Source organism: Mizuhopecten yessoensis, unplaced genomic scaffold (genome assembly GCF_002113885.1).
Source record: "Mizuhopecten yessoensis strain PY_sf001 unplaced genomic scaffold, ASM211388v2 scaffold9801, whole genome shotgun sequence".
NCBI lineage: Eukaryota > Metazoa > Mollusca > Bivalvia > Pectinida > Pectinidae > Mizuhopecten > Mizuhopecten yessoensis.
The window spans coordinates 146253-162833 of record NW_018408229.1 but is presented as its reverse complement, the minus strand read 5'-3'; the positions used below and the strand labels follow the sequence as shown (position 1 = coordinate 162833).

Genomic DNA, 16581 nt, shown 5'->3' with positions numbered 1-16581 from the left:
TTTAAAATCCTGCCTTTTAATTATGCCCCAGTCACACATTCACAGATCAAACGTCAGATTAGCCACAATCTGTAGTGGTTCGTAGCTGTCCGAATTGTATCCTAAGTCAATCGTAGTAGTACTTGTTTATCAGTGACACTTTCTTAGCCTGGATCAGACAACCACAGTATATCCTTACTGATCGATAATAGAACGTACCGTAATAAACCGTAATTATCCGTACTTATTCGTTTAAATCCCCGACCTCAAGTCGCCAAAGATCAGTACGGTTAGTTATGGTGACTAACGTACTTGTACTAACCTGTACTAAAATTAAAATGAAGTTGTGGAATGAACACGCGAGCGCAATAGTTTGTATACGGATTGTATACCGTGGCGCCCCGTGTGAGTTCGTACCACTCCGTGCCAGACCGTTCTAATTCGTGCTAATGCTCGTACTAAAATCGTGTCGAACCGTAGCAATCCGTATCAATTCCCGTTGTCAACTTGTCCATATCCGTAGTCAAACCGTGTTGCATCCATAGCGGACCACGGATATAGACTATTCCAGGTGTCCATCTATAGTGGATCCGGCGAAACGATCCGTAAATGTGTGACCGGGGCGTTATCAAAGTCAACATAGATATCTCCAACTCAATCGTCCTAAGTATGCATGCTAAAAATAGTGTATTATCATACATGATACATTCAAATTACTGTTCGGCCATCATGAAAATAAAAGTCCTACTAATAGAGCTAAAGCTTTCCTTCAGTTTGGTATGAGACATGGTAAAGCAGAGAAAAGTAACATTTACTGAAAGAAGTTTTGATGAGAGAAACTATAAAAGTTATCAGAAAAACGTTTTGATTTTTTCAAAATCCATATTCAAGAAATTCCACGTCCTTTAGTTGACAGTTTCACAATACATATGTAACCTTGATCTGATCGAACGGAGAACACATTATTGTGCGGTGTAATGTTTTTCAAACATAAAACAAAGCTACATTTTTTTGGAAGTGGAACAGACAAATAATAAATGATATATTTTAAAATTACGAAAAATACATACAGATTCAGTATAGCAGTGCATCACTCGAATAGTGTTGTAACTGTTGTTTTACTTTTTCTTAAGCATCATCCTGACTGTTTTAACCGCTGTGTGTGATTCGTTATTGGCGTAGAAATTAAACCAATTCATGGCTTGAAAGACTTCGTTTGTCATCCATTTCCCGAACAGGTTGGATTGATAGCAACTTTTATACCACCACGCTCCGTGTGCTCTACTAGTACAACTGTAGCCGCTGATATAATTGCCGTTGTCATAGGTGGAGAAAAGCCGACCATTGTGGTGATTGAGGGCGTCATCTATAATGTTACACGCAAAGATTTTTTTTATTGTGAAATTAAACACAATTCTTGCATTAAGCTTAGCTTCAATAAGCATAGCATTGTTATCAACTCCATATGTTTAGATGAATTTTGTTCGTTGAAATTGATAAGACAGCTTTTATTTTCTTAAGCTTTACGTACAGATTGTTGTCTAGAAACTAATAAAAATGTCCGTAATTCAAAAATGAGAAAATGATTAAGTACATTGCAAATTTGTATGCCAAAACACAAGGTATCCATTTTGGAATGTCAACTTACATAGTCCGTCTGGCGAGCTGTATCCGCCAATATTCAAAATGTATTCAGAAGCCTCGTCAGAAATATCGAAAGTATCGTATTCTACATGTTTAAGAGTGCCACTCCATGCTTCCATTTCAATCCGAAGCTTCATATTCTGGACTAACAGTAGTCTTACATTCTTGAAAACTAAGGTAATGAACACACAAATATGTGATAATGGTAGAAGATTGAAACTAATTTATAATTAGCTAACTACCTTAAAGTCATCTGGCGTTTCTGTTGTTTTATTTTGATCGTGGATACAAAATGATATGAAGATCAGAAACATGAAAAACAATATGTGTATACAAAAAGGAAACTTTTGTAAATTTCAACTATTTTTCAGACTTTTTTTTATTTATATTAAGGATAAGCATACTGCTATGGACTACCAGGTTACTATCATGAACTCATACCTAGCCAGAACTCTCCAGTCAAACTTCCAAAACCATTCTTGTACTCATTCCAAGACTTGTAAAAGTCAACTGATCCGTCATATCTGCTGGCGATAATCTGGTGGATGAATGTAAATATCGTTATAGAAAATACATATACAATTTCAATTTTAATTGTTGCTAGCTTTTCTTCTTTCACAAAGATCATTTCAAAGTAAAATCAATGTAACGGTACCATTAATAGGAAGTATTTGAATAAAACTAGTAATATATAAAAATTAAGATAAAATAAATTAATTGATTAAAATGAAAAAGTAAAATACACATCTGTTATACAAGTTTGAAACAAGGTCATTAGTATGTAATTCCGAATGATGTGATATCTACGTTGAGGTACTCCGAACAACTCACCGTCCACGGTCCTCCGGCTGTGTCCAAATCACAAAATACATCAACGTTACTGCCGGTAGGTGTAAGGGTGTACACTCCTGAACCATTGCATGTGGGGACATCTCCACAGTTATTTAAAGCTTAAATTAAAATAGAAAATTATTTGAAACAATTATAACCCCGATATGATTAAACATATTTACATAACATGTTCACAAATTTAATCAGAAACTTTCGAGTATCAAACTATGCCTACTACATAAATAGAATATTACTTACAATACAATAGAAAAAAAATAAAAGTATAATTTGCAGAAATGAAATATTATACAATTAAAGGTAAACCTTCTGAACATTAAAAATCCACCGGAGGCGAACCGAAGGACCCCAGATGTTAAATATGCACGTCACACTTCAACCACAAAGACTCTATTATTTAAAGAGGGAACAATAACTACACTTCCATGATTAGATGACGCGATTTCATCATCAAGGATCATGACATGTATCATAAATAAACAACGGTAAAATATAAAACAGGGCTTTTTTATGGAACTTTAGTATATATTTAATGCATTTGTTTTTGTCTTTTAATATTGTTTTACATACTGTGTTTTTATGTTAGCGACAATCAAGAGTGTAAGTAGTGTTAATGTTGAACAACTGCCATTCAACAGAGTGTAAATTATAGACATCATCTTTTTAAAATCAGTTTTAATGATGAATGCTTTCAATGTCACGAAAATGTATCGGAATGTAATTGATTCAAATCAAATGTTTATATCATTAATAGACATCAGAGAGTTGATTTCAAATGTCTATAAAGTTATCAAAATACAAAAAAAAACATAACATTATTGATAGAGATTGTTATCTATAATGTCACTGACGAACATAAGAGAGTTTATGATGATGGACATCAAATGTCTGTGTTGTCAGTGATAGATATCAGAATGTTAATTAAAGAGATCAATGTCTATAATATTACTGACAGACATCGAATATTGATAAACACCCGTTTGTCTGTAACGTCATTGATAGCTATCTGACCCCTGCTGTTCCAGGTTAGTTAACTTTAACCAGCGGTTAGGGAAACATTCAAAGTTTTATCATCAAAAAGCTGGGCTTTCCAAGAATATGTTATTCCAAACAAAAATTAATCTTATAGCATAAAACAAATCTATAACAGGAACATGAATAAATGGTCTTGTTTGTTTTGTATCTTAAATTTGCTGTAATCACTGAAGAACAAAAATAATAAGCGTTGTACAACCGGGATCAGAATGCTTACATTGAACAGTATTTGTCTCAAATGTCACGGATATACATTAGAGTTTCTCAATGTTTATTTTTAACACTTGGTACACTAATAGTATATAGCGATTGTTTATACGGCGCCAAAAAAACGTGGATCGTAGGATCGTGACGTCACAGATGAATTGGACTCGCCTACTTCCGGAGATGTGAGTTATGGGGGAGCCACGTAGTCCAGTGGGGAAACAGGAAGTGTATCCTTGAAGCAAAGACAACTATGTTTCAACCCATACAATGTACATGAACATCTTCATATAGTGAAAACAATCTTCATGTTTTATTACTTGTTTATTGAGATAAAAACTAATATACATTCTGAATCAAAAAGTCTATCACATAAAACTGATACTAACAGGCAAGAAACTTCGTTCGGAAATTATCATACTATGTTGTCACAAGCACGTCACAATCCATCGGTCTTCATCGGTTATTTCCGGAAGGATGAAAAATAACTGGAAAACTCTTGAACTGATGTCCGTTGCATTTATCTCTTTATCGGCGCTTCAGGATTTTTTTCATTTCAGTTTTTGTCACTAGCATAAAAAGTAAAAATGGGGATATTTTCTGGAGAATATTTTTATCAATAACAGGTTCTGTTAATATTTCTACCGGGAGATATCTTCAAAAAGAGCCGGCATTAAACCAAATGGCCAATGTGTACATTTCTGTTTTCGTCATCTAAAAGTTTCATCAGCTTTTGATTTCCATTTGTTGAGAATATGACAATTAACATATTTGAAAGTCTGGTTATAGATTTTACATAATTTATTTATGCATCACCACTCGGAAAAGAAACAATGGTTAATGCATTTATGACGAAATTAACAATAGTTTTCCAGACAACCAACCCGAGTTCAACGCCCTTATTTTCAGCAACGTATTACTTTTTAACAACGCGTGCCGATTTATAACTAGTTACAAACAGAAACTGTTAAATTCTATTTTGCATCATTACCTGTCAAACCTCGGTGACAGTTACAAAATTTGATATTCAATACGGTGTTTCAGGATGGAACAGTGATTAAGACTACATATCGATTTAACGACGATCTCAGTTACATCAAAGTACACTGTATTACAATGTTTTATTTTATTTTGTTTTCTTTTTTAATTAACATCTCTTTACATTTACTTAGACTAATTGTCAAATATGTAATATGCACTTTTTCTATAGCAATTACCAAATAGTTTTTTCCAAGACTAATCTCAATCATTCTTTTTGTGCCCTGACGGAAGCACGCAGATGATTTAATTCTTAATGTGAGTATCCGAAGAAAACCCGCGTGGTCGGGCAGGTGATCGGGATTGAACCAGGCCATATCATTTACGTTACGCACAAGAACAAATATCTATTTTAGCTTTGATTGGAAGAAAATGGCGGCATTGATGTTAAAAATATATTGTGAATACATTTTTACCAATAATCAATAATACAAAAATCTACATACGGTAAACCGGTGCAAGTTCGGCCACCCTTGACATTTTGATTTTTTAGCTAATATTTACATCTGTAAGGATCTTAGCAGTTTAGTTGGCTGAGCATTGAACCAGAAAAATAGCGAGGAAAACTCTAATGTAAAATTACTTAACAGGGAAATTATTCTGAATCAGTTAACATCAGAGATTTACAAAAGCTACGTTCTTTTAAGGCTTTGCCTTTTCATATTAAATGTGTCTCATTCGATTTTTTTTTATTATTAATCATAAGTTATCTCTGTTAGGGGATCATGACGTCAGAAGGCATGGCCTTAATATGTACACGACGTCGGACACGTGTGGCTCCGCCAAGTCCCGGGCATTGTCCAATCGCGGCACGAAGTCCTTGCGTGGGAGTGGCCCTGTCTAGATTCAGAGGAGTTTCTGTGAAGACCACGTGGGGACATGAGTCGTAGGAGAGCAACGTAGTCCTATGTTTCATGATCTGACACACAGTTAATACGTGAGTTGAGGGTAAATCATTCTCTCGAAATTACAAATCTGCACGGAATGATGACGTCAGAGAAAGGCTATGCCATTTGCGTGAGTAGGGAATCATCATGAACGACCGGATCATTGGTGCGCGAGAGTTTTGTTCCGCCTGGTTCCGATCATCGTGATATCGTGGGGTTTCGGTGCCGGTCACTTGAAGGCGTGAGTCATACTCGTAGTCCAATCAGATATGACAGCCGATTTTGCTGGCCAGGCTAACGCGTTTTTATATGATAGACACGGATTCGATTGTTTTAATGAAATATTCTTGATTACAAACAGACCAATTAAATTAAATGATAATAGATACATATGTCTTTGTTTTTATTCCAAACCTGTTCCCTTTCTTCATTCCGAGCCAATCAGGCGAGAGGTGGGCGGAGCTTGTTACCGAACTCGAAAGCGACGCGCGAGGTGGGCGGATATTGGTACCGAACTCGGAAGCGACGCGCGAGGTGGGCGGAGCTTGCTACCGAACTCGGAAGCATTTGGCTCCATTGCCATCAAAGGAGCAGTTGGGACGTGAAGCTATACAGCTTATGGTTTACAAATATTTTCTAGTTAAAACTTTCTCTGCAGTGTGTATCGGTATAATAAAACGGTTAAAGTATGGGGTTGAGGGATATAGCAAGTTTCTGGTGTCCCTTGATCATGCCTATTTCCCTCTGCTTCGCCTCGGGAATAGACCTGGTCTCGGGTCACCAGAAACTTGCTATATCCCTCAATCCCATACTTTAACTGTATACTAACACACAGGAAACAGTTAACCTGTTTATTACTCTTGTTAGCAACATATTTATATACAGTAATACATTTTGCGCATCAGGGGCAACAATTTGTATACCATATACTTATGTTACTATTTTTTGAATAATCTAGACTCCGCGGGTATTAAGAGAAGCAGCTAGACTCTGAAAATGTCTCTAGAGAAGCGACTAGACTCTAGTTGTAAACACCCCTAGAGAAGCCATGATGAGAGCCGCTAGACTCCTGTGATACAAGAGAAGCCGCAACCCAGAGAGGCAGCTAGACTCTGCAAATATCTTCAGAGAAGCACCTACACAGCCCAGAGAAGTGAGCATATAGACTCTGAAAATGTCTCCAGAGAAGCGGCTAGGCTCTGGTTGTGAACACCCTAGAGAAGCCATGACTCTAGGTGCTAAATACAGGGAAACAACAAAAGATAAGTACTACATTACAATTGGAAGAACGTATATGCATATATGAAACTGTGCATGTATCTGGGGATGGTGGGTGGGTACACATAAACAACCGTGGTTCACTGCAGCCTCCCCGGATGAAGGGGGCTGCTACCAATTGAAGAGACCAATATAGGGGACAATATACTGCTTTGTGATTGGTCAATTTCTCATCTACTAATTACCATACCTTCATTAACATATAAAACCAAACAGCCAATGCCATGATCATGACTGAATAGGGAAACATCATGAGTTGGATATAAACTATACAAAACAACTTATATTATTATAACGGCTAAAACAAAAGAGGAGCTGTCTACATCGTTGAATATAAACTATAATTCAATACATTAAATATCAAATTATCATTTTATATACAACTAACACACAGGAAACAGTTAACCTGTTTATTACTCTTGTAAGCAACATATTTACATACAGTAATACATTTGGCGCATCAGGGGCTACTCACTCCAACAATTTACTACCATATAAATATGCTACTATTATTTGAATAAGCTAGATTCCGGGGGTATTGAGAGAAGCAGCTAGACTCTGAAAATGTCTTCAGAGAAGCACCTACACAGCCCAGAGAAGTGAGTAGCTAGACTCTGAAAATGTCTCCAGAGAAGCGACTAGACTCTGGTTGTGAACACCCCTAGAAAGCCATGATGAGAGCAGCTAGACTCCTGTGAAGCAGCTAGACTCTGAAAATGTCTTCAGAGAAGCACCTACACAGCCCAGAGAAGTGAGCAGCTAGACTCTGCAAATGTCTCCAGAGAAGTGACTAGGCTCTGGTTGTGAACACCCCTAGAGAAGCCATGATGAGAGCAGCTATACTCCTGTAATACAAGAGAAGCCGCATCCCCACACTAATATAAAACTATATTGAGATTGGGAGTGAATTCCCCTAGAAACAGGAAACAGTTCAAAGCCGACTTATAGGTGACTAAAGTTCTAGCACTAAGGGCTGCATTTCATAAACAGTCCACTTCGTGATTCAACGCATGAGTAGGGAAGACATAGGCAGACACGGCACCGGAAGGACCTCTGCGTGTGGAGCCAACATCCGTAAACGCCCCATCTTTGATCTCCCTTTGGAAAATATTTCAACAACGGCTAAGTTATCACAATGAAACAGTATTCTGTTCTTGTGCCACTGATGCCCCCACAACACGCAAGCCATCACAATTGGGTAGAGTTCAAAAAGGGCCATAGATCTAGATGTGTCTACGTCACTGAGCTCTGGTGGGAATGTCCCCTGAAACCACTGGTTCATGTAGAAACCTCCAAATGCTTTTGGAGTAGTATCAGTGAACAAGTGAAGGTCTGCTAATGTGGTAATCTGATAATCTAGGAAAAAAGATAAAACAATCCAATACCTTAGGAAAAGAGACAACATAGCGAGGTCTGAACGACATTCTTCCGTTAATTTAACATGGTAGTGTAATTCACGCACAGCCGAAGCTAGATATATGAGATGAGATACGAACGATCTTCCCGGATTAATACATCTACAAGCATAATTATTTAACATGCCTGTATCAAATCCATAAGCAAGTCCATTAAATGATTATTCTGCAAACTCTCTATCCGGATGAAATTGTAATTCTGATTTTAAATGTTGCACATTCTTCCGTTAATTTAACATGGTAGTGTAATTCACGCACAGCCGAAGCTAGAGATATGAGATGAGACACGAACGATCTTCCCGGCTTAATACATCTACAAGCATTATTATTTAACATGCCTGTATCAAATCCATAAGCAAGTCCATTTAATAATTATTCTGCAAACTCTCTATCCGGATGAAATTGTAATTCTGATTTTAAATGTTGCACATTGATAGCAGTGCTGGCTGTCACATGTATCATTTCCTCTTGGTGGAGGGCTGAATCACTTATAAATGGTACTTTGATTGAGGATGGTTCCCCTTACAGGACAGACACAAATGCATGAAATATTAAGGGTTTCTAATACACCCGAAACTACCAAAGTTGTAATTTTTACAAATTTTCCGTCCTTCATTGAAGACCTGATGGCGACCCAGAGAGTCGACGTTGTCGGAGTTACACGATCTAGATGTTTCTTGTTTTCCTTCCTGCCCCGAGGCTGGACAGAATCCCGTGGTATGGAGGGTACTGTCACAGACACTACATGATATCGGACGGATATTAGAAAAAATGTTGCAGAACAGCGTGTTATCTCGCACAGACCAATCGATTGGTTTGTTGTTGTACCCCAACTGTGCGGCTGCCCTCAGGGAGAATTGACGGTGGTACTCATAAAAACCTTACGCGTAACGCGTGCCCATTTCACCAATGTCTCTTTCGTACAATTCTAACTCCACACTCCGGGACGGATGCGCCTCGCACATGACATGATTGTAGACACCGAATGCCAGAATGAATTCACTTAAAGTTAAGATTCTATTTAGCGTGGGGTTTGCCTTGTCTGTTACACAGCTTTGGTCGCTCTGACCACAAAAGTAGGGGATGAGCAGCGGAGCAAGATTAACATCCCTACCTGTTATAATGCTTTGTCTTAGGGCAGATGAAAATGTCTCCACTAACGGCAGGGACTCAGCAGCATAACCATAATTTGTCCTCCTAGCGTTGTTGTGGTCTTGTGATGTCGATTCTGTCCTGAAATTCTGGTAGGCTGAATTAAGGTTAAACTCAGGAGTCGTAGGAACTGTATTTGAAATTCCCACACTTGTAGCGATTTGCCGTTCACCCCCGACCGTTGCATTGTTGAATTGCGCACCTCTGACGTTGGGCCTAGCTTGAGCATCTCTCAATAGTTTAACAAGCGCCATTCGTTTTGAACCCTTCCGAAAGACGATGTTTCTGCGTGACATTTCCTGCTGTAAACGAGTCAGCGTTCAGTTCTCCAGAAGTTCCCGGTCGTGCGCAGTGGATCGGTTAGATGTGCTCTTAGGACCCATGATGGAGGAGAATTTCGGAGAATTTAGCGAACTTCACTCCAAGAATCAAGAATAAGGCAAGAAAGACTACTGTATACCTGCGTTGTCTAAGTCAACTAAAAGTACAGTATCTTACCGACGTAAACAGTTATATTCCGTAGCACTTATGAAAAACCCATCGCCAACGAAACTGTACACTTGTAATCCCGTAGGCTACTGATCCTAGTCCAAAATGGCACGGTGAATATCCGACCGCTAGCACACCGAATTAAACTGAATTCGTTGGTCCATATTGATACTGAACTGACCCAAGAATTAAGGAAACTGTTCAAAAGATTTTAGTACAACACTTCTCCAATGTAAGGCACCGTAGTTGTTAAACGTGAAGGAAGCCGTAGAATAATACACATAAACCACCGTAGTTCACTGCAGCCTCCCCGGATGAAGGGGGCTGCTACAATTTAAGAGACCTATATAGGGGACAATATACTGCTCTGTGATTGGTCAATTTCTCATCTACTAATTACCATACATTCATTAACAAATATATGACTGAATAGGGAAACGTCATGAGTTGGATATAAACTATACAAAACAACTTATATTATTATAACGGCTAAAACAAAAGAGGAGCTGGCTACATCGTGGTATATAAACTATAATTTAGTATATTAAATATCAAATTATCATCATATATGTCTCAATATATGTGTATATTCTACTTGTAAATTATTGTTATTATTATAATGTCGTTTATTCAAAAAGTCAAATTGTTTGAACAAGTGCATTAATAAAATTTACAACATGCGTATGTTTACAAACTTTGTGTACTGAAACATGGTAATGTCAGAGTGATTGACGCTGCACACCCTCCCTCCCGCAGGCTTAATGGTCAGAATTACGCACGCACCACTGGTATGCAGTTGATTTGCGAGATATAGGACTACATATGTTCATCGCACGCGCTTCTAAATGTTATTTTATCTACTGGATATGTATTTATGGTATAACTTTTGGTCGGATGCATACGATCTCTCGAAAATGAATGTAAATATTCGTAAACTTTTATTTTATTTCGGATGTTAAACGTTGAGATTTTTTTAACAGATACTTTGTAACAATTGACCCCGATGTACGTTTTGGATGTATCATCGATGTAAATAGATTTTCCGTAATGACCGTAACAATACAGGTGAATATGTGGTGGGAATATTTACACATAAACAACGTGGTATGCAGTTGAACTTTGAGATAAGGAACGTGATACAACCTAGAGACGTTGCAACACGATGTGAAAATAAGTGTGCATTTTGATGGTGTACACACTGTCCAAGAGTCGACGTTTTAACCCGGTTCACTTGTTTTACGTTAAAGATTCTGGTCTGGTGGTATTGCTAAATCATAAATACTGGGACGGATGTTTATGTCTAGTTATATATCTATGTCGTTATTTTGAGTAGGATGTACGATCCTTCCGTACAAAGTAAATGTATGTGTAAAGGTGTAAAATTTGAGGTCGTCGGGATTGCATAGCGTTAATTGTTTGTCTCTGTATTCGTGTGTTGATCCCGATTTACGTATCCTTAGCGTTGTTTTATTGGCTCTATGGGTCCAAAACTCATTTCGGGTGAATGGATTTGAACGTTAGTTTGTCTGGAGCATCACTCTGTCAAACTATTTCATGCTGTATAAACGAAAATTGGTGGTCCCACTCCCTCTGATGCGGAGAGAACAAAAGATAACAAGAGGCCCAAGGGCCTTAGCGGTCACCTGAGTTATATCATAGGTACTGGTAGCTTTATTTTATTGTTTAGATGTGATGTGGAAATCAGCATGTAAACTAAGTGAAATACAATACTTGTCATGTCATCAAAGGATAAGAATTTTAAAATATTTGTAAATGTTCCCTTTGGGGCCCCGCTCTAACCCCTGGGAATGGGGAAGGGATCTCAAGTTTACAATATGATACCGTCGTCCAGCAAAGATGATTCTGACCAAGTAAAAATAATTTCCAACAGAAAATTGTCAAAATATACCCAAAAGTGTTGTTTCTCTATATAAACCATAATAAACTTTACCCCCTCCCCAAGGGAGAACGGATAGCTCGGGGGTCCTGAAATTAAGAGAAAATGACTGTAGTATAGGACTCTGAGTCTGGAGAAGAAGATTTTTGAAATATTGGTTAAATTTTCCTTTGGGCCCCGCTAAGGCCCCTAGGGTTCGGGTAGGAATTCCAATTTTACAATTTAAAACCATCTTCCTTCAAGGATTATTCACACCAAGTAAGAATAATTTCCAACAGAAAATTGTCAAAATATACCCAAAAGTGTTGTTTCCCTATATAAACTATAGTAAACTTTACCCTCTCCCCAAGGGAGAACGGATAGCTCGGGGGTCCTGAAATTTACAATTTAAATAAAGCCCCTGATGATCTTTCCATCCATGCAGAGAAAATGATTGTAATACCTCTGGGTCTGAAGAAGATTTTTGAAATATTGGCTAATTTTCCCTTTTGGGCCCCGCCCTGGCCCCTAGGGTTAAGGTAGGAATCCCAATTTTACAATTTGGTAGCCTCATCTACCAAGGATGATTCTGACCAAGTTTGAAAAGATTCCATCCACTGGTTCTTGAGAAGAAGTTGATTATGTAAAAAGTTTACGCACGACGCACGACGGACGACGGACGACGGACGACGACGGACGGAAAGTGATTGGAATAGGTCACTTGAGCAAAGCATGTAAGCAAAATGGAGATGCATCAATGGTTGGCTACCATACATACAATTCCTACTACAGGAATTCACTCCGGGTCAAGACTCGACCCTCATGACTTAGTCACGTGGTCATAACATGACAACAGTTCAGGTCACTTCCCTATAGACTAAGTGTGCCGTTACAGTCAGTACCGACATTGTTCTGTGAATGTAACGGTCTTAAGGGTGGCAGAGTTATTTCCCTTTGTCCATGTAATCAGCATTTGTATCGGTAGTGTCAATAAGAACTCTTCTAGGTAATAAGGTGTAAATGTAGATTACTACTTCTATAGGGATGGACTAGTTTCAAAAACGGAAAGTTATCCTCCATCCGGAACCCACAAAATATAACAAATACAAATATCATATACTAACCAGTTAATATAAATTACTTTATGCATTGCATAAATACAATAATATTATCGTGTTTAGTCTGCATTAAACCCAACAGCACACACAGGTTATACTCTGCTGTTTTTTGTCGATAAAATAACAAACACATAAATTGTCGAAAATGAGCATTTATTCTAAATGCCAGAAATCGAACATATGTATACATCTTTGTGTCGATTTTTATAATAAGGTGTACAAAGAACCAAAAAAGATGGGGCTTGCTTCAAAATAAACGCCACAAACTTGAACTTAAATATTACCATATTTCTGTTCAAGTGCCCCACTCCAGAGAAAAGGAGATTTTTCAAAATGTCAGCATGGAAAAATATTCTGCACAGGACACGTGACTTTAGTACACCAAAACATCACGTGACTACTTCTATAGGGATGGACTAGTTTCAAAAACGGAAAGTTATCCTCCATCCGGAACCCACAAAATATAACAAATAAAAATATCATATACTAAGCAGATAATATAAATTACTTTATGCATTGCATAAATACAAATATACGAACAGAAGTTCGTTTCTATTTGTTACAGTCCTTTACTTAAATTCAACAATAAATTGCCACGCTCTAAATGAGGCAGTCTCCGGTTTTTCTATGATATGAATCGCCCAAGGCCGAATCGTGCGGGCACAGTGAAGGAATTGGACGCACATGCTCTTGTCCAGATCTCGCTTTGATCATTTGGAACTGTGAAACATGGATAGCCAACCAACGGTAGAATCTGAAATTGAGGAACGTTGCCTCATCAATTTGACAGAGAAGGAAGCAGAGCTGTTTACAGCTAGAGTTAAAACACTTCAAGGCAAGTTAAAATCATTATGGACTAAAGTACAGGAGTTATTGGATGAAGGAGTCAAGTGTGAGAAGAAAACAGAACTATTAAAAAAGCTACACAGTTCTATATGCTTCGAGAACGCCAGTTATCGTCTAGTTTCTCGTGAGTACATAATATTCTGAGTGGTTCAAGGTCAAAGGAAGGTGAGAGGCTACTACAGAGACATGATGTTGATGACAAACATAATGATGAATTAGTGAATAAGATTCTTGAGGATATTGAGACAAGAAGGTCCTTCATAGACATTGATGTGAAATCAACTTCAAAAAGGTCACAGAGTTCAAGGTCATCACGGTCTGAGGGTTCAAATTCAAGCTCACTTCTCAATGCCAAAGCCAAGGCCATAGCTAAAGCTGCTAACGCAGGGATAGCTTATATACAGAAAAAATCATTATTATTAAATAAACAGGCTATTTGGAAGGAACAAGAAGCTTTTTCTGTAGCTAAGGCTGTAAGGAAACACCAAGAGATAGAGGCAGACAAACAGCTCCTTCACGAGCAAAAGCTGTGTGCTGAGGCTGAAGCTGAGGTGGAGGCTCTGGAAACAGTCAGTTAATGGAACGAATAGATAAGCCTTGAAAGGAAAGGATTAATTCCGATATATTTTGTTGATTCGAGTGAGCGTACAAGGAATTATGTGACGGGGCATTCAGCATCTAATCAATCGTACACTTAAGTCAAACACAATCTGCATTTGGATTCAAATATTTCCTCACATCGGCCCATGAGGACAGACTTTGGTTCACAGTGTCCCACAGGTACATCCATTGAGACTGAACAGTATGTAACACCAAATATTGAATTAAACCCAATGGGAGCTACATATATTCCTGCTAGTATAACCACTGAACTCCCAAGATTTATGTTAAAGAAAGACTTGTTGTTCTCGAGGCTGACACAATTCAACGACTTGCCAGAAAATTATCTCGCCTGGAAGGCAGGGTTCTCCAATGTAACTATGGAAATTTGTGTCTCTCCCACAGAGGAACTGGATTTGTTGCTGAAATGGTTAGGACCGGAGTCGTCGAAACATGCGGTAAGTATCAGATCTTCCAACATTGCCTTTCCAGAACGTGGTTTACAGAAAACATGGGAAAAACTTGATGAGAGGTTTGGCTCCACTCAGATGATTAAAGCTACTCTTAAAAGGAAACTGAATACCTTCCTGAAACTTGGAAATAAAGACTACGAAAATCTGTATGTGCTCAGTGACAGATAGCATCTGGGGCGTCATCTCACTGAAGGTGCTGTGCGTAGTGCAGGATTCTGGAGCATTGGCATGAAACACTTGGTATCATCAGTCATCCATAAGTGTGTTAAATGTCGAAGACTTAGAGGAGGCCTGAGCTATCAGCAGATGTCAGAGTTACCACGTGATCGTATGGTTCCAGGACCACCATTTACCTCCATTGGTGTTGATTGTTTTGGACCATGACAAGTGTCATCACGTCTTAAAAGGGGCCGACAACTCCAATCGCTGGGCCGTACTGTTTACATGTCTGACGACAAGAGTCGCCCACATTAAAGTTATTGAGGAAATTACTTCTTCTTCCTTTATTTATGTTTTGCCTCGCTTCATTGCCATACGAGGGAAAGTAAACGTGTACAGATCGGACAGCGGATCCGAGTGTGGGAGCGTATGATAGGCGTGACAAGAAGAATCTTAGATTCATTATTGATGGACTTGCCAGGGGGTGGTCTCACACATGAAGTGTTGTCAATTTATTTAGCGGAAGTGTCAGCAATAATAAATTCGACCACTTATACCAGTTTCGTCAGCACCAGATAATCCATATCCATTGAGCCCATCTGTTCTACTGACGCAAAAAAGTGACTTAACTGCTGACATTGCGATTCCAACGAATGTTACGAACCTGTATCGAGCACAGTAGAAGAGAGTTCAATTATTGGCTGAAATGTTCTATAGACGTTGGAAGTCGGAGTTTCTTAAGACTTTGCAAAGTCGCCGCAAGTGGACAGCTGAACAAAGGAGTTTTCATTCTGATGATGTGGTTCTTCTACGAGACAAAAGTGTAGCAAGGAACTATTGGCCTTTGGGTGTGGTAACAAAGGTTATTCCAAGTGAAGATGGGAAAGTACGTAAAGCAGAAGTGCGTGTTGTAACCCAGAACGGTAAATCCACTAGCTACATGCGTCCAGTTAACGAGATGGTGGTGCTGATTCCTTACGAGGATTCTAAATAGACAGTTCGGACCTATTGATATTTTCTAGTAAGTGAACTAGCTTAGTTTGTGTTATTTTAATGAACTGTGTATCTTTACGAACTCTAAATGTCATGTACAAGTAAGGTCATATGTTAACATTGCTACTGGTTTCTTTAACGGATATTTGTATGGGTGTGCTATTGTCATACCAGACGGGGAGTGTGCCGTTACAGTCAGTACCGTCATTGTTCTGTGAATGAAAAGGTTTTAAGGGTGGCAGTGTTTTTTCCCTTTGTCCATGTAATCAACATCTGTATCTGTAGTGTCAATAAGAACTCTTCTAGGAAATACGGTGGTAATGTAGATTTCACGTACATGACACATACCATGCGGTCGGCCATTATACGAGCTTTTCTTCTTTTCTGGAAGCTTGTGATACCATAATGTAAGTTTTTTACCTTTATAATGATTAACATGTTATGTTACAGTGTAATTGAGACTGTTATGCTATTGTCATAGAAATGTAAAGATGTTAACCCTGGCATTGTCGTGATAAACATTGGCATGGGGTTAATGCCATCATT

At 38.4% G+C, this 16581-nt stretch overlaps 1 protein-coding gene across 1 annotated transcript; it reads right to left on the bottom strand.

Moving 5' to 3' along the window:
- Window positions 1–1097: 1097 nt before the first annotated feature.
- LOC110458796 (fibrinogen-like protein A) lies at window positions 1098–9735 on the bottom strand. The gene is made up of 5 exons (XM_021510702.1): window positions 9444–9735; window positions 2455–2573; window positions 2065–2161; window positions 1628–1795; window positions 1098–1345 (listed from the first exon to the last, which is right to left on the bottom strand). The coding sequence occupies exons 1-5, from the start codon at window positions 9733–9735 to the stop codon at window positions 1098–1100; spliced, it is 924 nt and encodes a 307-aa protein (XP_021366377.1).
- Window positions 9736–16581: the final 6846 nt, after the last annotated feature.